This window comes from Chiloscyllium punctatum, chromosome 3, assembly GCF_047496795.1.
Source record: "Chiloscyllium punctatum isolate Juve2018m chromosome 3, sChiPun1.3, whole genome shotgun sequence".
Lineage (NCBI taxonomy): Eukaryota > Metazoa > Chordata > Chondrichthyes > Orectolobiformes > Hemiscylliidae > Chiloscyllium > Chiloscyllium punctatum.
The window spans coordinates 59,249,786-59,277,091 of NC_092741.1; the positions used below are offsets into that span (position 1 = coordinate 59,249,786).

Genomic DNA, 27,306 nt, shown 5'->3' on the forward strand with positions numbered 1-27,306 from the left:
GTCACCATAGAAGCCAGATCATTACTTTAAAATCTTGTGAAGCAGTCCTTAAAACCATGTAATCAGAAATGAGATCGGGAAACTGGCCCACTGACTGGCCTTGTAAGTCTTTAGGTCACATCAGCCTGCATTCCTGGTATCAGTGAGATCTGATAACTCAACCCAGGAAGTCATTGAGAGCTTTGATGTGTTCATGAAAACTATCACTGGTTTACAGTTGCATAGTTAAATGCATATAATTGCATTGTAAATTTGAATCTTTATTCAGCCTCACTTCCTTGTCTTAATTTGTCCTTTTATATTACCCAAAACATTAATGAGAATTCATGGCATTTCTTCTAAACAACTTTTTCAAATTAAGAATCTTGCAATGGTATTTTGGCCATATTCTTCCACTCTTTGATGGATTTTGCATTAGTACCATTCTTCTTATCTTAGTTTGTCTAAACCAGATATGGCCTGTTCAGTATGACTGGGACGTCACTGGAAAATACGGTTCGATAGTTGGTTGCCATTAATTTAAAAAAAAAGTAATGGGATCTGAGTGCCACTGCAAGGTCAGCATTTCATACCTACGCTTAGTTTCCCTTGTACTTGCTGGGTTATTTCAACCACATCACTGCACATCAGGTTTTCTTCCCTAATAAAGCAGATGTGTGTTTACAGTAATTGATAATAGTCACAATTACTGAGATTGGCTTTCAATTGCAGATTCAAGTGAATTTAAATTCCACCAGTTGCTGTAGTGCGACCTGTCTCCTTGTCCACAGAGTTTCCAGATTACCAGACCACCAGTATCACCACTAAGTCACCACACCCACTAATTGCTTAGGCAGCAGTCAGGTTGGACTGCCAATGACAAATACTGACTGATTAAAGGAAATAAATGTTTGTTAAGTGGGTAATTCTGTTCGGATATAAAAATCAAGTCATGTAAGAATTGGAAATGTTAGCAAGAAGGAGTTCACAGAAATATTGTTCTGGTTCTAGTATTAGCTGCAAGAGATTACCCGAAATGTTGACTCTCCTGCTCCTCAGATGCTGCCTGACCTGCTGTGCTTTTCCAGCACCACACTTTTCGACTCGGCATGAGATTGCTGTCTGCTGTAACCCTCAAGTAAACTCCAATAACTGGGTTGATGTTAACATATCATGCATGACAATGGCAGTCACTTTCTGAACATTACTCCAATTTTATCCCAAGTACCAAGCATTGAACGCTGCTCTTAAAGAGTGGAGATGAGGCCTGACAAATTGATCCGTTAGCCGAACTGAAGAGGTAGAGTCCCTTCTCCTGGATTGAGAGGCCTGGGTCCAAGTCCCACCTACTCCAGAGGTGCATAAGAACATTCCTGAGCAGGCTGATTAGAAAAATAGGTGTAGCAATCTCTACTCAACTATCTAAATTTTCTGTTAGTTATATGGGTGACAAAAAAGGACATCAGTGAGGCACTGCACTGATTTCCATGACACCACAGATGACTACCTAGACTCTGAAACCTTGAATGTTGTCTGGAATTATGGTCTAGGTTGCATAAGATTCCAGCAGCACATTGAAAAACATGCATAATTTTGTTTCTAAAGAAGTGACATTGTGGTAACAAATCATGTGTTTAAATGCATCTGAAGCAGTGCCACCAGGTACTCTGAATGGTAGCAACAGAAAAAAAGGCTTCTCTATTCAGGTAAAGTCTGTTCAGCGAATATTAAGGCAGTTCATTTTTTGTTCAAGTTGACTTTGAAGGTGAAACTAAAGGTTTGGAGAAATAGCACTTTTTTCTGCTTGCATCATTGCTTGTAAATTCCCCATGAACACTAGAGGGAAAAATCAAGCATCCTTAGCTGATCCATTTTTTGGCAGAAAAGATGGAGGGAATGGGAGTCACCTTTAAACTGTTGAATACCAATCCAAGAATCTTCACTTGGAAAACAAGTAACATCAAATTTGAGGGGTGAAATTGAATGGATAAGTTAAAACAAAGAAATAAGGCAGTCTGAAAATAGTCAGAAAAAAGCGCAGAGCAAAATAAATTAATGCAGTTTCAATTAGGCTGTACCATCTGGTTAGCTTAATGATGTGTTAAGTAAAATGAAAAAAAAAACAGCCGTTATTATTGCACCAGTGCTTGTTTTGAAGTCAACACTTAATTCCTTTTTACACATAGAAACAATTGGAAGTAAGTGCATGTTAGTTTAGTGCTGGCATAGATTTGCCTAATACTTTTTACACAGAAATGAATTGGCCCATATGTTAATTACAACACAGTGCAAAACACCATGACATTTACCCAACTGAAAATTAGTTCAAAAAGGCATCGTTATGCTGAAATGGTGATTGATATTTTATTGTCATAGTAAAGCAAGAATTTTCCCTGTGGGTTTCAAGTCAGCTGTTAGGCTCAAATGGGGTCAGATTCCTATGCTGTGTGGAAACAGTTTTGCATCTATGATCTTCCCTGAATTGGGTAATTGGCAGCCAGAAGATAGTTGGAAATCACATAACACCAGGTTAAAGTCCAACCGGTTTATTTGGAAGCGCTAGCTTTTGGAGCGCTGCTCCTTCATCGGGTGGTTGTCCATGAAGGAGCAGTGCTCCGAAAGCTAGTGCTTCCAAATAAACCTGTTGGACTATAACCTAGTGTTGTGTGATTTTTAACTTTGTACACCCCAGTCCAACACCGGCATCTACAAATCAGAACATAGTTGGCCATCCAATTAAGGATGGCAGGTGGGCTTTCAAGTTGGAGGGGCAATAGAATGATATCACTGTGTTGTTACAGGTAAGTTACAGAAAAGGCACTCCAACCTGGAAGGGTCAGCTCCTTAAATTCTTAAAATACCATGTGGGTTGATCAGGCCAGTCTTTGTACTGATGGTAGTGGTGGTAAGGTCACATTCTATAAGGCAGCCTGCAGCTATAGCTCCAGCACAGGCCACCAGTCTGCTGCTAGGCAGCCATCTCCAGGGAGATACACTGGTCCTTAATGCCTGAAGGTTGATTGGAAACTTCCAAATGGCCTTTTACTGTAAACCCTAGACTGGTTTAATCCACTACCTACATGTTGAATCTCCTCCTGCTCCCCCTCTCTTACTTCTGAGGCAATTTGTGAAGCAAATTTTCATTTGCACCTTATTCACCTTTGGGACTAAATCCCCTCCCCATGACTCGTGTGTCATTCTTTCATTATTTTGCAAAATCATCAGCCAGATACATATAATCGATTTGTTGCTTTGATCACTTTACTCCCTGAAAATGGCACCATTCCCTTTGAAAGCATCAGTACAACTCACCACTACTCTTTGTGACAATGATTTCAATGTAAACAACTCTTAAAATAGGCAAGTGTCAACAGCTCCTGCACGTTTTGGATTGAATAAAATAATAATAACAGTAAGTGCACTTAGGACAGCACTTTATCCTGTCCAAATAATAGATAGAGTTAATGGTAGTTATCTCTTCCTGAGGATGTGAGATTTCAAGACTAGGGGGCAGGTTTTTAAGGTGAGAGGAGAGAGATTTAAAAAAGACATAGGGGGCAAATTTGTCATACAAAGAGTAATTTGCACGTGGAATGAAATTCTTGAGGACGTGGTGGTTGTGGGTACAATTACAACATTTAAAAGACATTTGGATAAGTACATGAATAGGAAGGGTTTGAGGGATATGGGCCAGGAGCAGGCAGGTGGAACTAGTTTGACTTGGGATTCTATTCGGCATGGACTGGTTGTATCGACGTGTCTGTCTCCATGCTGTATGACTCCAACTCCGCTGGACCAAAATATTGTCTCTTTACTGGATAGTGTGGAGAACGGATTGAGATCTTTTTTGCAGGTGGGTTTTAAGGTCAATACAATTGTCTTCAATATTTAAATAGCTTTAAAAAAACTTCTTTTGGATAAATATGTCTCAGTGACTAACCGCCACATTTATTAACTAAACAAATAAGATAAACATAAGATCGATCAAACCTGGTTTCATTCTGGGATTGACTTGTCCAGTATTACCTTCAGCTGGGACCTGAATTATGGTCAGTTAAACATGGCGGGTGAATGTTGGGAAAGGGGAGGGGGAGCTACATTTCAATCTGTGGCTGTCCCAGCAGTTTATAAGAAAGAAGACTGGACCTTTTCTCCTCAGTGTATCTTCATTTTGAAGTGGCATCTCTATCCATCATGAATCAGCAACTCCCTGCACCCCACCTTGCCAACCCTGAGAGCCCACCCACTGTCATTACATGGATGATGAGCCCATCCCTGCCATTAATTCAGTTTAAAAATCTGTGTTGTCAGAAATACAACTGAGCCCGACTTTGCATTCCTGATCTGGGTCTGAAAGTCTAACCTTACTTGACAGTCTAAGTCTAAAGTAGCAGGCTCTGATATGACTGGGTAGAATTATGATGCACAATGTGGCCTGTTCTTTTATGTTTCACGCTGTAGATTTATGGGTTTAGATAATTAAAAGAACAGTTTTGAACAAAATGCAATCTTTGCTTAAGGCTGCATTTGATTTGCTTCGCTCATTTGAACTTCTGCAAATCTATTCCTCCATCCCTTGATTACCCTTTCCCACCCATAACAGTAGACACTGCAGCCAAATCCATTTCCTCCTCTATTTGGATCCCATCTTTGTGATATATCAGCTACCACTGCTACAAATCCATCTTCTGTAGCGTATCTCATATCTCATTTCCCAAGTTCTGAGGAAAGGTCACTCGATCTGAAACATTAACTCTGATTTCTTTCCACAGATGCTGCCAGACCTGATGAGCTTTTCTGGCAATTTCTGTTTGTGTTTCATTTCCCAATTCATTCCCTACTGCTGTAGATAATATCTCCTGCTCTACCAATGCAGATACTTCCCCAATAGTGTTACTATTCAAAACCTAGCTCTGCTGTCAGTCCCTTTGTGATAGTTGTTGTAAATATGTGTGCCATGCCTTTAAGAGAACTTGTCTTGAAGGATTATGTAATCAATGTTGTGACTCTGCCTGGCAGTGAATCTGCTGAGGGTCTGCAAATTGGACAGAATGAAATGCCTTGCTGAAGCACTACTTAATAAATTATAAGATGTCTTTCTTTTTTCAATAAACTAACTCAAGGAGCTAATCAATTCCTGATGAGCAAATGATTATTCAACCTTTACCATCAAAAAGGGATTGTGAGCAGTTTTGGAAAACATCATTCTGATAGGAATTTCTGTGCTTGAACAGAAAATGAACAAGTTATTGTACAGGTAGAAGACAGGCTTGCCCTGGATATCTTTGTTATCTACCCAGTGCCAGGAACTGCTGAAATCACAGCTTGCTGGTAAACAGACAAGTCCTTATGAAGAGACCAGTTTAATTCATTTGAGAAAGAAGACAAGTGATGATGTCTGTCGGATTGATAGCAAGCAAGGAAAGGTCAAAGTCATATTGTAAGAATGCCAACAAAATTCCCTGGTTTAAATTGGTGCACAGCAGTTCTCTTAGCAGAATTTAAAATGTGTTATGGTTTCTAGATTCAGATGTGTCCAATGCAGAAAAACAAGGCATTAGGATAGCTTAGCAATTGACAATGAAGGTTTGCACAGGTTTAGCATATCAGGATTAACAGCAGGAGAGCCAAATGACCTCCAGAAGTGTCAGATTAAACCCTGTTCACATCCACTTGAATTCATGTAATTTAGACACAAAGATAGAAAATAGTTTCAGGAGTGGAGCCTGCACCACCATTCAATATGATCTTGGCTGATGATGCAATTTCAGTATCTCACTCCCGCTTTCCCTCCACACCTCTTTATCCCTTTAGCCGTAATTGGCCATGTCCAGCACCCTCTTGAATAAATGAAACAAACTGGCCCCAAGAGCTTCCTGTGGTAGAGAGGTCCCACAAGTTCACATCTGTCTGAGTGAAGAAATTCTTCATCATCTCAGTCCTGAATGGTTTACACTTTATTCTCAAACGGTGACTCCTAGTCCTGGACTTGTCAAGCATTATCTAGCCTATCCGGTCGAATCAGGATTTTATATGTTTCTGTGAGAACCCACCCCCCTGCCCCCATCTCCCCCCCCCACCCCCTCCATCCACCATCGCATTCTTTTAAATTCCAGTTACAAGCCCAGTTGATCCAATCTTTCCTAATTCTTCATATGTTAATCCTGCCATCCCACACAGAAGTCTACAATATCCACGGACCATTTCTTGAGCAGATACAGTGAAAAGGCTCATTCTGTAAATTTTAAAATAGGGAGCTAGCAAAGACAATAGCTGCATTACTGATTTCATCCACCGCCATGGATGTTTTCCAGAAAGATTTGCAGAACAAATTAAAAACATATAGTGTCAAAGAACTACAGAAGCATGGACGTAAAGACAAAGTGATCCTCGCAAGTCAACAAGCTCACAAGCTTTGAATACAAAGTTGATGGCTGACACAATCATTAGAACACCAAAACATAGCAGACATGTGGAAGGTGTAGTCTTCCAAGGAAAAGCTCAGGTTTCAATCAAGTTTGCAAGGCATGTGGCAGAGAAGGCCATTAGCAGAGGCAATGCACTCGAGCAAAAAGCTGATGCAGCTACAAAGAGCTGTGCACTGACCCATATAAACCTCGCAAAAGGAGTATCTTCCAGCTACAATAAGGGCCATCTGGTATCCCATCAGAAATGCATACATGACGGGACCAGAATCTGACACTGTAAGTGGTGGGACAAAAAGTGGTGAACATACTTCACAGTCAATGTCGTGGAAGACATCTACGTCTGAAATATTTGCAACAGAATCAACTTCTCTGTCTGTCACAAACTGCAGACTATTATTGGCCAAGATTGATGCAGGGACAACAGCCCTGCTAATTATGAAAAGTAATGTACCCATATGTTTTGGGAAACCACAACAACACCTACAAATGTAAAAATTTCATTATACAACAGTTCGTGTGCAGGATCAATAGTGCTAGAGTGCAAGTACAATCACTCAGCCTGGATGCTGCAGCATCTAGCAAATGAAATGGAAGGAGCATTCCTTATATTTACAAAGCCTGTCAATGGAAGAATACCAGAATTGGGTAACTAGATTTTCTTGGTTCCCCAACTTTTGCCTGGGTTTCCCCTGTGGTTCATGACTCCTAGGTGGAAGCTCGGTGGAAGCTCAGTAAATTACAGAAAAAGACTGAAAGATTTCTAGTTACTAATGACATCATGGGGTACAGGAAGAGTGCAGAAAATGCTCAAGGGGTTGAATGGCCTACTCCTGCTTCTATAAAACTGTAAATGGTTATAAGTAGGATTTGGAACTCACCTGCCATTTTAAAGGGTTCCTGAGTTGGTCCAACTTGATAAGACTGGGTTTAAATCTCATACAACTGCACATTACTAAAAACTAGTTTCTGTACCTCTGATGTCAGACGTCTGGTACAATCTTTAACCTCCAAGACCACAATAACTTTGTTCTTTGTTATAAAACAAAATTTGCTCAACTGTGGAGTTCACTCATCATGACACAGTGCCAGCCAGGTCTGACAAATGGAACTGAGAAAACAAAATGCTCCTGCCTATATATATATATATAGTGCAAAATAAAGGATAGTCAGGAGGAAATCAAATGGTCACAGTCACAGACAAGTTCTATCCATTCCTAGACTGAACACCTATTCAAACCAACTTCATGCATCCATTTGCCTGTATGTCAGATAAATGGTGGGTAGATTAAGGAACAGGATGGGAAAAGACAGTAACGGTGACTCTAGCAGAGATTTTGGTCAGACTAACTACTTTTTGTGTGTTGTATTATTCTTGTCATGTTCTAAGACATCAAGGGTGTAGAATCATAGTATCCCTACAGTGTGGAAACAGGCCATTCAGCCCATCGAGTCCACAATGACACTCTGAAGAACGTCCCATCCTGACCCAACACCTGGCCTCTCCTGTAACCCTGCATTTCCCATGGCTAACCCACCTAGCCTGCATACCAGAGGCAACTTCACAGGGCCAATCCACCCAAACCGTACACTTTTGGAAGAAACTGGAGCACCCAAAAAACATCCACTTAGACACTCTACACAGACAGTCACCCGGGGGTGGAATCAAATCCATGTCCCTGGCACTGTGAGGCAGCAATGCCAACCATTGAGCTGCCGTGCCATCCTTAATTGGCACTGGTGTTTTACTTCTGACCATCCAATTGTATATATGTACCACTGTGTTTTAGTTGCCGAATATGATACATTTTTCGAAAAACAATTGTTGCGCAGAAAGCCAGCATTTGTTGCTCATCCCTAATTGTCCTCAAGAAGGTGCCGCTGAGCCAGCTTCCCAAACTACTGTAGTCGATATGGTGTAGCTACACTAATGTGCTCTCAGAGAGGGAGGGGATTTTAAAGCAGTGACAATGTCAGCATGATATGTGGCCTGGAGGGAATCCTAAAGTTGGTTGTGTTCCCAAGAGGCTACCGCTCTTGTTCTTCTAGGTGATAAAGGTGGCAGGTTTGGAAGATAAGCAGAACACTGGGCGGTAGGTTAATACTGCTAAACATAATTTTACTTATTGTTTTCTCTTTTCAATGTATTAGAAAGGAAGCAATACACTCCGAAATGTCTACTTGTTAAATTGGGATTGGCTTTAACAATCAATTCAGAATTTATCATATCTTTTACTTCATTGCAGGACCTCAATCTTTTCCTGACACCATAGGAGAAACCCTCACCAACACAATGATAGGCATTCAAGAGGAGTGAAGAGGATTAAAAATTGCTATCATGACCAGAATCCAATATAACTCGTATCTGTCATGATTCTTATGACAGCAGCTTGTGCAGTGTTGGTATCCTGCTCTCAGGAAGGATTCTGAAGAGTGTAGTTGGGAGCCCAATTTTAATTTAACACCAACAAACGAACATTCACTGGTTTCTCCCCTTTTGCTAGCTGAATCCTGGTCCTGCTTTCACTTTCTGATTTCTCGAATTCCACTTTCACTCCTGGTTTCAATGCTTTCCTGCTTCCCTATTCGTTCTCCCACATCCAGTCCTTAACCACCCCTATCTTTCCTGAGGAACCTCCTTGAGATCTTCTCTCAGTTATTAGGCTTTTGCATCATACTGAGATATAGTTCCATAACTGGCCTTCAGCTATTTTGCAGGAGTCCATCTCTATCTGTGATTGTGTAACAGAAGGTTATTCAATCATGGCATCATAGCTAAGCCTGATTCTGTCTTCACTAAAGGTTCGTACATGCCTTTTTTCCTTATCGGAGTTCTGTTCATCTTCCTGGCCGATATGTGGTTCGACCAACTGTTATATTCCTAACTCTCCCCTACTTGACAGCAACTAAGTCAGAAATGGAAGCATGTATCACTGTGTTATAAACTGCCCAGTTAACACACTATCCAAAGGATTTATTAAAGATTTACTGACTCCTTGGCAACTCTCTTTTTAATTTGTATAAGCATTTGTATGGGGGAATGGCCAAATCATTATAACAGCAATGCAGTGAATGCCCTTTATAACAAGCAGTGCTTTCTCTGACACATTTCTGTTGAATCTACCATGCAGCTCTTCATGATAGCAACTCATAATTGAAAACAAATTGAACTTTCAACAAATTGTAGTTTTCAATGTTGAAAGTAGTGCTTTAGGTTCTGTTTATTTTTGGACCGTAAATTTATTCAGCAGTTCACAGTCTTAGAAATGTAACCACATGGTATGCAATGAAACTTTTATCAGGAATTCTCAGTTCAACTTGAATCTTCTGCTGTTCTACCATCTCTAAACCCAGAAAGGAATAAGACGGAATACGTAGTCTGAAAATTAATTGCTTGCTGAAACCATCATTGTGTTGCACTATTATTATCAGTCGGAATAAAATCAACTCACACCAATCTGGGCTGAAAACTATTTTATAAAGCAGGTTTTTGGAAAGAATGTTTCGCTGTAGTCCTACATAATGAGGCCTGCCTTTCAACCTTTATTGCAAAATACATGTAATTTTAAGCTTTCATCAATTAAAGTCAGGGCATACCTCCAAGTCGTTGTCAGGAGGTGGTGATGGATTATTCTTCCTTCCCCTTCCCCGTGACTTTGACCCTGAACTCCTACACGTTCGCTCATCCAGGTCTTTGACTGGTGTTGATGGGCTCTGCACTGTATCAAACTCCCCTGTAAAAGCAACCATTCAGATTAAAACTATCATCTTGAGTTTTTCTGCATACAAGGTATGAGCATTTACCACAAGTTCACACTGCTGTAGAAGAAAAGTGATTTCTGATGATTGCACAGCATTCAGCTTGACAGCAGTTCAGCAGCTGAATAATTATGTATAAAGAAAATACACCAGGCACAGTAAAAACAGTTCGACAATTTATTTAACTGTTGCCACAGCCAGAACTATTAAGGTTCAATGATGTGGAAGCTTTTGTTTTTTTAAAATTCAGTTGCTATGCATATTTAGATGGACTATCTAAGAATATGGCAGAAAGGTGGAGTGAATAGTCAATCATTACATTAGCTCAAATGCATGTGTGAGGAAGCTGGAGAGCATTGGGAATGAGATCTTTGGCCCTTTTGGTGCTCTCTTACTTTAACTCTGCTGAATTGTAGTGCAAGCGTTGTAACTGTGTCAGTTGTTCAATGGTTATGCATTCAAGACCAATTCCAGAAACTTGAATAAAAAAGTCTAGGTTCACATTCTGGTACTGAGGTAATGCTGCATTGCTGGAGGTGTCATTTTTTTGTATGAGATTTAAAACGCAAATTCTATTTGCCTTCATGGGTGGAAGTAAAAGATCCCACAGAACAATTTTAGACAGTGAGGAGGGGAAGTCTCTTTCACATTCTGGTTAATATCTATACCTCAGCAAACATCATATTAACAAAAATGTTTACTTTTGCGAAATTACCTAGTAATTCCTTTGTGGAACTTTGGCATGCACAAATTAGCTATGGTGCTTCCAACAACGACTATACTTCAACCCTTCTTAATTGCCTGTGAGATGTTATAGATGTCTTCAGGTCAGGAAAGGCGCTACGTAAATACAACTCCTTAATTTCTTTATAGGGTGGAAAGTAGACTTCCCTATAAAATTTCTCCAACAACTCAGTTCCTTGCAATGTGACAGTTTCTCCAGGAGGGGTTCTCTCAGATTATGAGTTTCTATGTTTGTAATTGGCCTCTATATTGACTGAAGAACTAGCTCATGGCTTAGACAAAGTGTGCCCACTTGAGAATCAATGAGGAATTTCCATCATCTCTCGAATTGTGTATGTGTGTGTGTGTGTGTGTGTGTGTGTGTGTGTGTGTGTGTGTGTGTGTGTGTGTGTGTGTGTGTTGTGGTGGGGGAGGGGGAGCTTTTACAAGCTTAAGTGGACAATCTGATCCTACCTAATTGAGCTGAAGTATCATATCTATGGATTTTCAGGCTCCCATCTTTAGTGACTTAGTCTGGTCCACCTTAGAACTCCTTCATGCAAATGCCTGCTTTTATAAAGTGGGAGCTTCACTAAGCTTGTGAAATAAAAAAAAAGCAAGGAGGAACTCATTTTAGAATTTTGCCTGTAAGATGAGACTGATGGCTTTGAACACAAGCACATTAGTAAGTGAGTGGGCTGTGGGAGGTAAAAGAACAAGGGCATTATGAAACTATAGCACTGTTTGGGGTAAGCCTTACTTGCACTCTCCATCATGTTTTCACCATTCATGATATGCAGCAATGAAACTGATTCACAGATCTGAAATTGAAAGGGCCTCACCCTTGGTTGGTTTGTACCCTCTTGTTTTGACAAACTCTGTACTGCAAACAGAGCAGTATCATTGTGATATGAACTATTTCAAGATATCATAAGAGCGATTCCTGCATACCAGTGTGGGAATAGATCACATAACTAAGTAATGTTAAAATGATTTTCTGTGTGAATCTCTTTTGAGACGTCAGTGTGTCAAGAGCTTTAGTTGAAAGTTGCAGTTCGAATGTGCGGCATGCATGGGAAGGGATGGAAGAGCTATAAGGTTGTCTGAGGGCTTTGCATGGATCAGCAGTAAATGCATAACAGGCAGTGGACAACACTCTGTGGAATGCTGTTTTGTAACAACTATTTGGTATATGGCACCCTTGAATAGCCTTATCTCAGCAACTTTGTTAAAGTAACTAGCATTCCCCCCCCCAGCATTTGTTTCCAGGTTTTGCAGGTGGATTAGTGCCTGGACTGCTCAATCACTTGCCTAGATACTCCATCTGCTGCCTCCATTTTTTGACTTCCACAGTCAGGCGCTTAGTTTTGCTGCAGCTGTTGAAGTATGTGAAGCAGCCCCAGAAATTCTACACCCGCCTCCCTCCACCAAGTTCTGCAAGTTCTCAGCTGTCGCCATATTCAATGATGGCGCATGACTAATTACCCAGACCCCAGGAGTTTCATCTGAAATGACCATGGTTGAATGCCTAACTCTTATAGACCATCCTCCCTGCTTTAGTGCCACTGGTGGAAAATCCACTTCTAACTCTAAAACAAAATTGTGAACCCTAACTGGAATGAGAATAAAAAAAAAGATTGTGAGGAATGCAGTTTTACTCCAACCAGAGCACACAGTTCTACTCTTATACTCAGTTCATTGGACTCCTTTTACGAATAAAAATATTAACACGTTACACCCACACCCAAGTGGGTTACATATTATGTTCTGAGGATCTCCGTGTAGCTGTAGGCTAATCTAAGCTTCCAAATGAAAATATACTTCTTAACTCCAATAAAAAGTCTAGCTGAAAAAGTAAAGTAAAATGGACAAGATCCAGTAGATGTGTGCAGAAATGTTGTTAAATGATTAAAACTAATATATACTGACACAAATCCAGCAGCACCTCTCCCCATTGACACACCCTCCCCACCCACCCTTACCCAAGCACTTATATTTGGGAAGTCTTTTGGAGTTAAGACCTCAACCTGATTAGTTTGCTGCTTGTACAGAGAGTATCAGCTGCAACTGTGAACCTCCAAAGTTTAGTGAAGTTCAAATATAAAATTCGATTAAAAGACAAGCAAAGCAATAACATTAATGCAGTGGACAAAATGTAAGTGCCTGAGAACATCAGTCATAAAATGAACACATGCACATGCGCACAGATGTCTTTGGGAACTCTCACAAAACTTGGAAGCTCAATTATTTGTTTTAAAAAAATGCATTTCTGGTGTGCATTTCTAAGTAAGGATTCATGCTCAAGATGGATAATGTTATTCGGGTATCTATGGCAGTGAGAGCAACTGAAGACCACACAGGCCAGGAATCCCACATAATTACCCATGTTTAGTGAGTGTAACTGAAGGGTGTTACAGAAAAATGTTAACAGGAAACAGAACAGGTTTTAAAGCACTTATTGTTATGTCTCAATAATGAAAAACAGTCTAACTCGCTGGAATGGAAAAAGAAAATGTCTGTGATTGAAGAAGAATGATAAGCTTCCTTAATCAAAAATCTGTAAGGCTGCCAAAGACAACTGGAAAAAAAAGAGACTTCAGATTCAAGAATGTTCCAGTTTCTCAAGGAAGCTTTGATATCAAAGTTCAAATACCTGCAATTAAAACAGTCAAACTCTGGAATAATGGAGTTTGCCTTTTTCACACTGATATTAATGGAAAGTATTAGCTTCATTTTAAAAGCAGCACGGAGCTTTCACAAGATAATTAAACCACAACAAGCACATATACTGGTTTGAGCTGTTTAAAATGCATTTTAACTGTAAAAAGGAATTGAAAAATAAAATAATTCATTAAAATCTAAAAAAACCATACTTTAGCTTCTCCTGTTCATTCTGAATTACGAACAACACACGTTTGAAACAGTTTGCTTTGTGTTTGCTGTTTACTAATTCGGAAACCTGCTTCTGTTTAACTCAGCCTGGGCTGTATTCACTTTATGGCTAAACCTCAACATCACACACCATATAATAAAATGTTGAACTATACAAATCTATCAACAGCATTGGTTATTGTCCTCTGAGCTTTGCTCTCCACTTGGACCAAAGACAACTTGGTATGTTACACCCACACAAACCAACTGCGACTAGTGTGTGTGTGCGTCTGCATGTCTTTTGTACTTATGGTTCAGTCGCAACTGGAACTCATTTAACAAAATCTCCAAATCTGAGGCACCAGCCTTCCCTCTGTCAGTCTAACTGTATAAATATATGTTTCTGCTTTAGAGGAGCAAGTGCAGTAGTCAGCACTAAAGGGTTTGTTTTGACAAGTGTAAACCAAGCTGCTGGACCTTTTTATTTTTCTCTATGTCCTAATCAACACTTTCAACATAGTACCTTGAACCTTGCACAGAGTACAACGACAAAAGTCCTTACAACTGCAAACCCCCAACATTTCACTCCCCCCCACCCCCACCCCACTCCCCTGCCACACAATTTATAAGAGAATTAAATGCAGTTAAATTCAGTTGTTTGGGTCTTACATTAGATATATATCGATTACCTTAACTTTGCAGCCCTGGAGAACAGTTTAAAGGCACGTGCACTCAAAGATATAAAAACAGAGTATGTTAATGTAGTAACTTAAACCAGGCACGTTTTCTTTTGTTAAAAAACATGATGGTACTTGATCTTCTAGTTTTCTGAAAAAAACAAATACAGCGTAAAAGAAAAGGAAATTACTTACCTCCAGGAAGATCTGTACCTGGTTGTCCAGTGATAGTGGAAGGATCTTGTAGCTGATAAGTTGTTGACGTTGAAGAGGTACCATCAACACTATCATTTGAGGTCATATATGTGCCATATGTTGAAGTTGGATAATACTGTGCATACTGGTTTTGGCCAAATGCTGTGTAAGAAGGGTAATCCTAAAATGGTAACAATCATGTTTAAGTATAATCTCCTATTTGGAATAATCATTTGGTTACACTATTCAGTCAGTGCAATAGTCATAAGAATGATTATAAATGAAATGCATGTGGTGGAATAAAATCATACTCTTTTCAGGTGTAATAAATACAGGATGTTTATAAACAACTAAGATAACATTTTGGATGTACATTAGTAAACTGAGAAGGTATGGAGTGGTACTGAGAGATCAATACAGGAGTAACCCTGGCATTTACCTGACAATGTAGAATATAGTTCATGACAAGTATATCATGTTCAAATAATGGCAGGGAAGATTCAATCTGACCAATTAGTACCCTATCGGCCTGCTCTCGGGTATCTGCAAACTGATGGAAGGGATCATCAATAGTGCTGTCTAGAAATCCACAGAATCCCTACAGTATGGAAGCAGGCCGTTTGGCCCATCAAGTCCATGCCAATCTTCCAAACAGGATCCCACCCAGACCCAGCTGCCTACTGTATCCCTGTAGTCCTGCATTTCCCATACCCAATCCACCTAACCTACATATTCTTGGGCACTATAGGCAACTTATCGTGGCCAATCCACCTAACCTGCACAGTTCTGGACTGTGGGAGGAAACCAGAGCATCCAGAGGAAATCCACGCAGACATGGGGAGAATGTACAAACTCCACACATACAGTTGCCCGAGGGTAAAATCCAACCAGGGTCCCTGGCGCTGTGAGGTAGCAGTGCTAACCACCGAGGCATTGTGCCACCTTGAATAAACTCTGGAATAATCTGCTCATAGATGCATTCCATCAGGACGACTTGGCTCCAGACCTGATAACAGCCCTTACTCAAGCATGGGCGAAAGAGCTGAAATTCAGGAGTTGAGCTGAGAGTGGCTGGCCTTGATATGAAGGAAATGTTTTTTTTCGTCTGGCATGAGGAACCCTAAGAAAACCTATGTCAATGTTAAAATGGATTTCCACTGGCTGGAGTGGTGCTGAACAGAAAGAAAGATGTTTGTGGTTGCTGGAAATCAATCAACCTCAGGACATGGCTGTAGGGGTTCCCCAGGGTCACATCCTAGTGGCCTCTTCAATGACTTTCCTTTCATCATAAAGTCAGAAGTGGGGACCTTTGGTGAAAATTTTGTGTGCATGAATATGTACTTCAAGCGCTGTAACCTTCAGGGCTATGATCCAAGTGTTGGAAAGTGGGATTAGGCTGGGTGACTCATTATTTTGCTGCTGCAGATGCAATGGGCCAATTGGCCTCATTCTGCATTTGGAAAGCTTCCACAATTTCTGAGTTGATGACTGCACGATATTCAGCACCATTCACAGCTTCTTTGATACTGAAGCAGCCCATGCCCGGATGAAGCAAGATGTGGTCAACATTAAGGCTGGGCTGATCCATGTCAAATAACATTTGTGCCATTGAAGTGACAGGAAAGATAATCTCCACTGAGACAGTTTAACCACAATCAGGCATGGATCTGATGGTCCAAATGGTCTCCTCCTATATTGTAAATGGCTCTCTGTGCTGGGTTCTTCAGGTTACCACAGTCCATACCCACCCTTAATAAGAATGTCAGCGTGGAGCCCTCCCACAATCGTGAGGTTAGCTCTATGACAGTTTAATGTTGGAGTAGTGTTAATGGGTTTAAAGCAAGATTTCCATTCCTTTCATGGGAGGATGTCCAGCCCTAAGAGAGCTGCCAACCTATCTGATGCTTTAGTAGCTCTTTAGTTCCAGCAGTACAAGACAGAACTAGTGACTAGGGCTGGCCATTACAGGCAACCCTACAGTGCTGAGGCACCTAGTTAAACCTGCAAATTGGGCGGCTGAGTGTAGTGTTGGTGATCTGAGTTTGTGAAAGCTGCTGAACTTTCTACCAGGCTTGGGCCTCCCCAGCCAGTGTATAAAAGAAGAACAGTGGGGGTGGATGGGAAGAGTACCTTAAGTGAGCAGCAAAACTGGCCACACTAAAAGCTCAACAACTCTCAGAATGGGTCGCTGTCCAATGCCCTGTGGAATTTCAGACAGATAGGGAGCTGGTGGGAATGCTGGCTACTGGACTTTTAAATCACCCACCATTTTCAAATCCATTGGCCAAGAGCAAAAAACAGTCCTCTGACCATATGATGTTCAGTAACATGACCATCTCTGAATCCCCACCAACTACCTCCAGCTCATGGATTGCAGTGGTTCAGAAAGACAGCTCACTACTACATTCTTGAGGGCAACCAGGGATGGACAGTAAATGTGGCAAGCTAGCAACACCAATGTCCTACATCCCACAAGTGAAAAAATAAAAAAATGCTAGGCGTTACTGGTGATCAGGAACTCAACTGGACTAACTGGAGAAATACTGTGGTTAGGAACAAGACAGAATTTGAGCATTCTTGATTGGTATGACATCCACAAACATTATTTCTCTCCACCATTGTCATTCAGTAGCAGCAGTGTGTACCATTTATAAGATGCACTTCAGAAATTCACTAAAGATTCTTAGACAACACCTTCCATACCCAAGACCACTACCATCTAGAAGGACAAGGGCAGCAGAAACGTGGGAACACCATCATCAGCAAGTTTTCCTCTGAGCCACTCGTCATCAAGACTTGGAAATATATTGCCTGTTCCTGCAGCATCACTGGATCAAAGTCATGGAATTCCCTCCTTAATGGCATTGTGGATTTACCGACAGTGAAAGAACTGCAGCAGTTCAAGAAGGCAGCTCGCCACCAACTTCTCAAGAATAACTAGGGATGGGCAATAAATGCCAATGATGCTCACATTCCTTAAATGAAGAAACTTCTGAAGTAAGTTACTCAACTGACTCCCCAACCTCTTCCCACCAGCCACATGGCACAAGCCAAAATTGTGTGTGACAGTTTGCAGGGTGAGTCCAGCTCAAACACTGTCTGAGAAATCCATTACCATCTGGGACATAATCCAGCGATCGCCTTAAATCTTCAATACCTCCAGCACTGATGCACAGTGACAGAACTGGCAACATAACAAGATGCACTGCAGTAACTTGCCAAACCTCCCAGGACAGCATGCTTCAAACCGAAGACCTTTACTAAACGGAAGAAAAAGATTAGCAGGAAGATCAGAGGAGCACCACTTCCAAGGTTCCTTCCTTGATTTGGAATTATATTATTGTTCATTCACTGTTGCTGAATCAAAGTCCTGGAACTCCCAATCTATCAAAGGGCTTTCATCTCATGGTCTGCAATGATTCACCATGATGTTTTCAAAGATCGTTAAGATGCTGGCCTTGCCAGAGATGGCAACATTCCTGTCAATGTATTAGAACCGTCAGTTTTTGCACTTCTGATTTTTACATTTCTTGAACTCTTTCTTGGAAGACACACGCACACTCATTTAACAATGATCTGGCTTCTCTGTGATATTAACGGTTAAAAAGGCCTGATTCCCAGGTATGAATGGTCACTTTAACTCTGATAACAGAAGGACAAAAGTGTACCTCAATATATGTCATAATATCAGAACTGAAGGGACTAGTGAAAAATTAGAGGCTAAACAGAACACTAGACGTACTAATTAATACATTTCAAAATAATTAAGTCCAAATGTATACTTTCCTCATGAGCAGTAGGAAATATGATTGGGAGATCTGCAGACAACACAAAAGTTGGCTGGTGAATATTGATGACTAATGTTATAGTAACGGACAGTGAAGAGGATGACTGTCGACTGTCAGGAGATATTGATGGTTTGGTTGAGTGAGCAAAAAAGTGGCAAATAGAATTCATCTAAAGAAATGTGGAGGTTATGCATCTCAGGAAGAGAAAATGAAAGCAAGGGAACTGTGATGATGCTGTCACTTTAAAAGGTTATTTTGTCCTGGGTTTTTCTGAAGAGAGGTTGTAGAGGCAAAAGTATTGAACTGGCTACTGAAGACGGCTTAAGTCAACAGCTTAGGAGGCCTTGGGTCTTTTTAACAGCCTGAATGTGGGTGTGGCCAGTTCTCAGAAACAAGGCTTTCTAGTTTTTTTTAGCTTTAGCAGCAGAAGCTGTTTGGGGTCTCAAAAAAGAGTTGGAAGCTTCAGTGAATGATTTTTAGCTGCTACTTCCGCTGGAATTTCTCATGATGTCTTTTCCTCCTGGATTGGAGAACTGCACATAAGAATCCATGTCTAAATTTGTCTTTTTGCCTAGGGATGTGTTCATGGGAATGTTACTATATTGGAACTGTTAATTAGTAATAGATACTGTATCTATTATTCAATCAAGTTTTCCAAAAGTTAAGTTACCCTAAATTCCTCTTTCTTTTGTTTGAACATTAAATGTATGTTTAAATGATTGCGTTTTGCTTAACGTCAAGTAGTTTAACCAGTTATGTCACATCTGGAACATGCACTTCACATCTACCTTTAAAATAAGAAAACGTTAGGGTTTAGGCTACCTTCTTCAAATATTTTCAGAGGGTCCTGTCTGGTTCATAAGAATGCACAATAGACAGGAGGGTATTAAGAGAGGCAGAGGAAGAAAAACTTGGAGCACATGCAGCACATGCCCACCGGACTCTGCAGATGATTGGACTGGTCGGTAAAGGAGGTAAATTGGATACTTTTCTTCATTGAGTGACACAAGAGCAGATATAAGACTATATAAGGCGCTGGTTAGTTACTAATGTAACACCACTGTTTAAGTAGGGAGGGAGGCAGAAGGTAACAACATATAGGACATTTAGCCTGACCTCAGTCATTGGTAAAATTTTAAAATTCATTATTATGGATGAGAGTGCAGAGTACTTGGAAGTACATGGTAAAATAGACATGATTTGGAGATGCCGGTGTTGGACTGGGGTATACAAAATTAAAAATCACACTACGCCAGGTTATAGTCCAATAGGTGAATTTAGACAAACTAGCTTTCGGACCGCTGCTGATAAAGGAGCCTGATGAAGGAGCAGTGCTCCGAAAGCTAGTGCTTCCAAATAAACCTGTTCAACTATAACCTGGTGTTGTGTGATTTTTAACATGGTAAAATAGGGCAGAGTTAAGCACGGCTTTGTCAAGGGGGAATCATGCCTGACAATCTGTTAGAATTCTTTGATGAGGTAATGAGCAATTCAGACAAAGGACAGCCAATGGACATAAAGTATCTGGATTTCCAGAAGGACTTTCACAAGGTGTCACACAGGAGTTCGCTAAATAAAGTAAGAGCCAATAGTAATGGGGGCAAGATACTGACATGGATAGAGGATTGGCTGACTGGCAGAAGATATGGAGTAGGAATAAAGGGGTATTTTTCAAGATGGCAGCCAGTGACTAGTGGAGTTCCACAGGAGTCTGTGTTGGGACCACAATTATGTATATTATACATTAACAATCTAGATGAAAGAAGCAAGGGAATTGTTGCTAAGTTGACAGATGACACAAAGATAGGTAGAGGGACAGGTGGTGTTGAGGAGCCATGGAGACTGCAGAAGGAGTTGGACAGGTAAGGAGAATGGGCAAAGAAGTAGCAGATGGAATACAGTGGAGAAAAAAGTGTGAAGTCATGCATGTTGATAGGAAGAATAGAGGCATGGACTATTTTATAAAAAGAGAAAGGGCATCAGAAATCTTTTAGCACAAAGATACCTTGGGAGTCTTAGTTTAGGATTCTCCTAAGGTTAATATACAGGTTTAGTTGGCAGTAAGGAAGGCAAACATAATGTTAACATTCATTTCAAGAAGGCTGGAATACAACAGCAGCAATGTACTGCTAAGTTGGTGTAAGGATCTGGTTAGACCAGATTTGGAACATTGTGAGTAGCTTTAGCCCTTGTATGTAAGGAAGAATGTGCTGGCCTAGGAGGGGGTCCAGAAGAGTTTTCTAGAGCAGTATGTCAATAGTCCGATGAGGAAAGGGGCCATATTGGACCTGGTATTGGGGAATGAGTTAGGCCAGGTGGTAGAGGTTGTGGTGGGGGATTTCTTTGGGAACAGTGACCACAATTTTGTAAGTTTTAGAATACTCGCAGACAAAGATGAGAGTGATCCGAAGGGAAGAGTGCTAAACTGGGCCAAGGCCAATTATATCAAAATTAGGCAGGAGGTGGGAAATGTGGATTGGATACAGCTGTTTGAAGGAAAGTCCACATTTGATATGTGGGAGACTTTCAAAGATAGGTTAAGATAGTGCAGGATAGGCATGTCCCATTAAAGGCAAAGGATAGGAAAGGCAGGATTCATGAACCGCGGATGACAGGAAATAATCGTACGACTAGCCAAAAGGCTGTTCTTAGCTACCTGGACCTTATGTACCCTAAGAACAGAATGAGCCTTGGAGGAATAGCGGACAAGTCTTAAATGAGGAATCAAGCGGGTTAAAAGGGGTCATGAAATAGCTTTAGCGAGCAGAATCCCAAAGCATTTTATTCTTATATAAGAAGCAAGTGGGTAACTAGAGAAAGGATTGGTCCACTAAAGGATAATGAAGGAAGGCTGTGTGGCGAACCTGAGAAAATGGGTGAGGTTCTGAATGATTACTTTGCACCAGTGTTCACTGAGGAGAGGAACATGATGTTTGTTGAGATTAGATATAGAAGTTTGATTAGTCTGGAGCATGTTGACACAAGTAATGAAGATGTGTTGAGTAGGGTCGAGATTATTAAGGTGGACAAATCCCCAGCACCGGATGGGATCTATCCCAGGTTGCTGAGGGAGGCGAGAGAGGAAATAGCTGTGGCCCTGACAGAAATCTTTGTGGCATCCTTAAACATAGATGAGGTTCCAGAGGACTGGAAGGCTGCTCATGTTGTCCCCTGTACAAGAAGGGTATAGGGATATTCTGGGTAACTACAGACCAGTGAGCCTGATGTCAGTGGTGGGAAAGTTGCTGGAGAGGGTACTGAGGGATAGGATCCAGTTATATTTAGAAAATAATGGGCTTATCAGTAATAGGCAACATGGTTTTATGCGGGGGGAGATTGTGCCTTACCAACTTAATAGAGTTCTTTGAGGAAGTGACCAAGCTGATAGATGAAGGAAGGAATGTATATGATTGATGTCATATACATGGACTTTAGTAAGGTGTTTGATAAGGTTCCCCATGGTAAATTAATAGAGAAAATGAAGTCACATGGTGTGCAGGGTGTTCTAGCTAGGTGGATAAAAAAACTGGTTGAGCAACAGGAGACAGAGAGTAGTCGTTGAAGGGAGTTTCTCGAAATGGAGAAAGATGACCAGTGGTGTTCCACAGGGTCAGTGTTGGGGCCACTGTTGTTTGTAATATACATAAATGATCTGGAAGAGGGCACTGTTGGTATGATCAGCAAGTTTACAGATGACACAAAGATTGGTGGAGTAGCAGAAAGCATAAGGGACTGTCAATGAATACAGGAGGATATAGATAGTCTGAAGAGTTAGGCAGAAAAGTGGCAGATAGAGTTCAATCCAGACAAATGTGAGGTGATGCATTTAGGCAAGTCTAATTCTAGAGTGAATTATACAATGAACGGAACAGCCTTGGGAAAAGTTGATGAGCAGAGAGATCTGGGAGTGCAGATCTGGGAGATATGGGGTATAGATTATAAGAGCTGGCAAGTCATGTTAAAATTGTACAAGACTTTGATTCGGCTGCATTTAGAATACTGGGTACATTTCTGGTCGCCACACTACCAAAAGGATGTGGACGCTTTGGAGAGGGTGCAGAGAAGGTTTACAAGGATGTTGCCTGGTAAGGAAGGTGCTAGCTATGAACTCAGGTTCATTAGAAAAAAATGAGATTGAGAGGGGACCCAATTGAGGTTTACAAAATCATGAAGGGTATAGACAGGATGGATAGAGATAAGCATTTCCCCAGGTTGAAGGATTCAATAACGAGGGGTCAGGCTTTCAAGATGAGAAGTGAAAAGTTTAAGGGGCAAGTACTTTACACAGTGGGTGGTGGGTGTCTGGGACGTGTTGCCAGCAGAGATAGTAGAGGCAGGCATGGTAGATTCATTTGCCTCTGGACAGATGCATGAGTAGGTGGGGAGCAGAAGGATACAGATGCTTAGGAATTGGGCGACAGGTTTAGACAGTAGATTTGGATCAGCTCAGGCTTGGAAGGCTGAAGGGCCTAGTCCTGGACTGTAAGTTATCCTTGTTCTCTTTGTTCTATGACGTTTGCAAAAATGATTCTAAGTATGAAGGGCTTGTGATATGAGGAGCCGCTGAGATCTGTACATTATGGAGTTTAGAAGGATGAGGAGGGATCTGATTGGAACTTACAGAATACAGAGAGGCCTGGATAGAGTAGACATGGAGAAGATATTTCCATTAATACGAAAGACTAGAACCCACGGGCACAACTTCTAAGTGAAGGGATGATGCTTTGTAGCGGAAATGAGGAGGAAATTCTTCAGCCAGTGGATGGTTCATCTGTCGAACTCATTGGGGCAGAGGGCTTTGGGAGGCTAAGTCATTGAGTGTATTTAAGACAGGGATGGATAGGTTCTTGATTGGTAAGGAGATCAGGGTTTGAGTAGCATATTGAATGGTAGTGCAGACTCGATGGGCCAAATGGCCTAATTCTGCTCCTATTTGTTATGGTCTTAAGGTCATAGGAAGGACAGGGAGATGTACAAGAGTGTCTCCATTGCTTGAAAACTGCAGGCATGAAGAAAGATTGGATGGGCTCGGGTTGTTTTCCTTAGAATAGAGGAGGCTGAGAGGTATCCTATTCAAGGTTCACAAAATACTGAAGGGCTTAAATAGAATGGACAGGGAAGACCCATTTCCCTTGCCAAGAGTAAATTACTTCCATTCTTCAGCTAGACCTCAGCGACTGCCAGGATATGTTTGGCAGCAGTTATTAAGTCAGTGATAACAAACCTACCATGAAAAACATTAAATTTAAGGCACAATGGGAACTAATAATTAGCCACATAAGGGCCACAATTAGGCCAAGAGTTGGTGGATGAGCTTGACATTACACTGTTGCTCATGAAATATGTGCAGAAGTGACTTGAAGTGAGTAGGTGATGTCATTTCACCAAGCTTTATGTTACCCCTGCCAACTTGTTCCCTTGGAGAGGGGTAGGTGTGGGATGCATGGATGTAGCCTAAAATTCCAGGGGGACAATTGGAATAAGTTAGCAAATTTTAAATAATTGTGTACCATGAATGTTTGAGACACAAGCACCATGGTGCTTGTGTCTCAAACATTCATAACTCAGTCAATATTAATGACTTGGAAAAAAGGACTGAGTGCATTGTCACCAGGTTTACTGACAATACAAAGGCAGATGGGAAAGCAAGTTGGGAGCAAATTGGGAGCTTCAGCATATGTAAGGAAGTCAGTTCAGCAAAATGGGTTGTGGTCACAATGGTGCCAAGGAAATGGGTGGAAATAGAGGTAAATTCAAATTCAATTAAAGAATTATGCAATTTAAATAAATTTGAAATTCATTTTCAAACCTAGCTAAATAAGATATGAAAATATCTTTTCTTTAAAGTTGCAATATTTCTCTGAGATATAATTACATTGAGAAATTGTAGTGTAATTGTAGACGTTGGAAAGAGATTTGTGTTAGCCACTCTCAGACAATGGTAGTAATGGGATTGCTATAACTGATCAATCATCTCCAGATTTGAGGAAATAAAATTGATGGCAACCCTTTTCTGACTGTTACCCACTGCTCTCCTTTTGGGACTGTAGATGTACAAAGACATATACGTGGTGCTGAGGTGGTTGGGAGCAGACTGAACCATGGTATCGAAGGCTAGCAAGTTCAAAACTGACAAAAATGTATCGTCATGGAAGCTGTGCAACACCCAGGGTTCAGAAACAAGTGTATTTTCTGTCACCAGGGAAAGATGGTTAAGAGAAGAGAATTGGGAAAAATACCTGATGGGAACTGTTGAAGCTTGTTGAATTGGAAACAGAGTTGCTGCTTGCATAAATACCAGGAGATGGTGTGAAACTGGATCCTAAAGTCAAAAGAAACAGTACATTTAGAAATTTCATATGTCTCAAAATTAGCATCACAGTAAAAATTGCAGATGCAGATGACAAAAATAAACACAGCAGTCCATCTGAAAGTATTCAGTTTTGAATATTGCTGGAAAGAGATAATGTTGGAGAAGCTTTTCATTTTGCACTCATTAGGATGAATGCAAAAATGCCAAACCTCAAATAATCACAACAATTTATATGACAGAAGAAAATCAGTTAGGCAAAAGAGAGGACTGCAGATGCTGGAGATTAGAGTCGAGAGTGTGGTACTGGAAAAGCACAGCAGGTCAGGCAGCATCCGAGGAGCTGAAGAATTGATGTTTCGGGCAAAAGCCCTTCATCAGGAATGAGGCTGGGAGCCTCAGGAGTGGAGAGATAAATGGGAGGGAGGGTGGTGGGTGGGGCTGGGGGAGAGTGTGATAGGTAGTTGGAGGTGGGGGTCAAGGTAATAGGTCAGAGGGGAGGCTGGGCTGGATAAGTAGGAAGGAAGGTAGAGAGGCCATGAGGGTGGTGCTGAGTGCTGATTAGTTGGAAAACTGACCTGAAGTCAATGCTGGAAATGGTATCAGCACACTGATTGGAAGGGCCTCACATTTTGGAGGGAATTTTGTGAATTTTAACCCACTCAGGATGGTTCACTAAGTGTCGTCTAATTGCAGAATCAGATTAAACTGGTGCTGGATGCAATTCTTGACTGCAATAATGTTTTTCGTTATGTCCAGTGACAACAAAAAGTTAACATATGCCATTAAGCTGTTGTTCTGCTGAGTAAACAGATTACAAAAGGAATGTAAGACTTAACCAAACTGATACATGACAAAGATGATAAGACAATGGTGTATCAGAAGAACAATGGTGTGGGAATAAAGGATAAATCACGCAGCAACTTCCAGTATCTGTACATGTGTAGAGGATCAGAAGTCAAGAAGCTGCTTGCTCATTTTCCCAGTTCCTGCACTACAGTAGTAATTTGCTGAAAAATTCAGCATTCAAATGTACACAACACTGTGATATTGCTCTACTTAGCCCAATAGATACCCATAACACATGCTACAAAACATTATGACTCGTCCATTCAAGTGACAAGCAATGATCCCTGTAAAATTACATTATTGAGAAAGCTCGTATTTTCAATGGGCATTACTCTTAAACGCTTTAATTGGCTCTTGACATATGGTACTTAATTCAGAACAACCTTTAGGTTTGCTGTGCTTAGCTGGAATATTTGTGATAAATTGCCTCACTGACACAGAAAATAAAATTTTTAAAGTGTGGAAGCATTTAATATTTTTGATTTTTCTATTCTCAAGAGATTTAATTACTGTTTCCAAATTTTCAGTTTGCAATTGATCTAAATTTTAGATATGAAACTACAAAAGCTGCTCTTTTGTCGTACACCTCTTGAACAGTTTAGGTGTGCCAGAGAATAAACATTGCAGAAAAAAACCCATCAGATTGCATTAGACAGGAATCCAAAGTTTTCAAAATGGGAAATCTTGGGATTTCTGCTTTGGGAGTTTCCATTGTACTTCTGATGATACTGGCAATATTTTTAAAAAGGAATACATTTATTTTCTTTCTTGTATTAACACTTTTACAACTAAAGTCTTTGTTTATCTCTGCATTTACAAGATTTTAAACTTGAATAGAACATGATTTTGTAGAATAAAGGTGACTGATAGTTCTTGTGATTGAGAAACTTGACAAGCTGATCAGAAAAAAAATTCTTCAGAATGTCATTGTAGTAGCTTTTGCATTGTTGCTGTTCCTTTGTTTTTGAGGTCAGTTAGCTCAGTTGGCTGGATAGTTGGTGAGCAATGCAGACAGATGCCAACAGCGTGGGTTTAATTGTAGCACTGGCTGAGGTTATCATGCAATATTCTTGTTCTCAACTTCTCGCCTTGCCTGAGGTCTGGTTATCCTCAACTTAAACCTGTCATCTCTCTCTCTCTAATGAGAAAGTAACCCTATGGTCTGGTAGGACTATGGTGACTTTACTTCTACTTTGTTACGTAAGTGGAATTTCCAGTAAAGTTACTGCAGGAACCTGAAGCTACTACAAGGAAGTTCAAGCTCAAATGTGACCATGTTGAAAGTTCACAAAGACCAGTGAAATAGGCTTTTAGCTAGAAGTTCTACTGATCTGGTGACAACTGGAATTGAACACAGCAGTGCATCTGTAAGTACTTAGTTTTGAATATTGCTGAAAAGAGGTAATGTTGAAGAAGTTTTTCATTTTGCATTCATCAAGACTAATGCAAGAATGCCAAATTTTGAACAATCACAACCGTTTATATGACAGAAGAAAATGGCTGCTGATTAGTTGGAAAGTTGACCTGAAGTCAATACTGGAAATGGCATCACACATCTTGGAGGGAATTTTTGAAATTTTAGCCCACTCATGATGGGTCACTAAGTGTTATCTAAATGCTGAATCAGATTTAAAAATAGACCTTTTAATTTGGGTTTTTGCTTATTCATTCATAGAATGAGGGCTTTGTTGTCTAGGCCAGGATTTATTGCCCAGAGTTAACTACATTGT

General features: G+C 40.6%; 1 protein-coding gene across 25 annotated transcripts in view; it reads right to left on the reverse strand.

Moving 5' to 3' along the window:
* Positions 1 to 27,306, reverse strand: part of eya4 (EYA transcriptional coactivator and phosphatase 4) — a 621,540-nt gene that overhangs the window by 95,277 nt on the left and 498,957 nt on the right. For all 25 annotated transcript variants that reach the window (XM_072553780.1, XM_072553791.1, XM_072553781.1 and 22 more), the window contains 3 exons: positions 24,657 to 24,739; positions 14,630 to 14,810; positions 10,002 to 10,138 (listed from right to left, as the gene is read on the reverse strand). In XM_072553780.1, the coding sequence (XP_072409881.1) occupies positions 10,002 to 10,138; positions 14,630 to 14,810; positions 24,657 to 24,739 (401 nt within the window). The remainder of the gene's footprint in view (positions 1 to 10,001; positions 10,139 to 14,629; positions 14,811 to 24,656; positions 24,740 to 27,306) is intronic.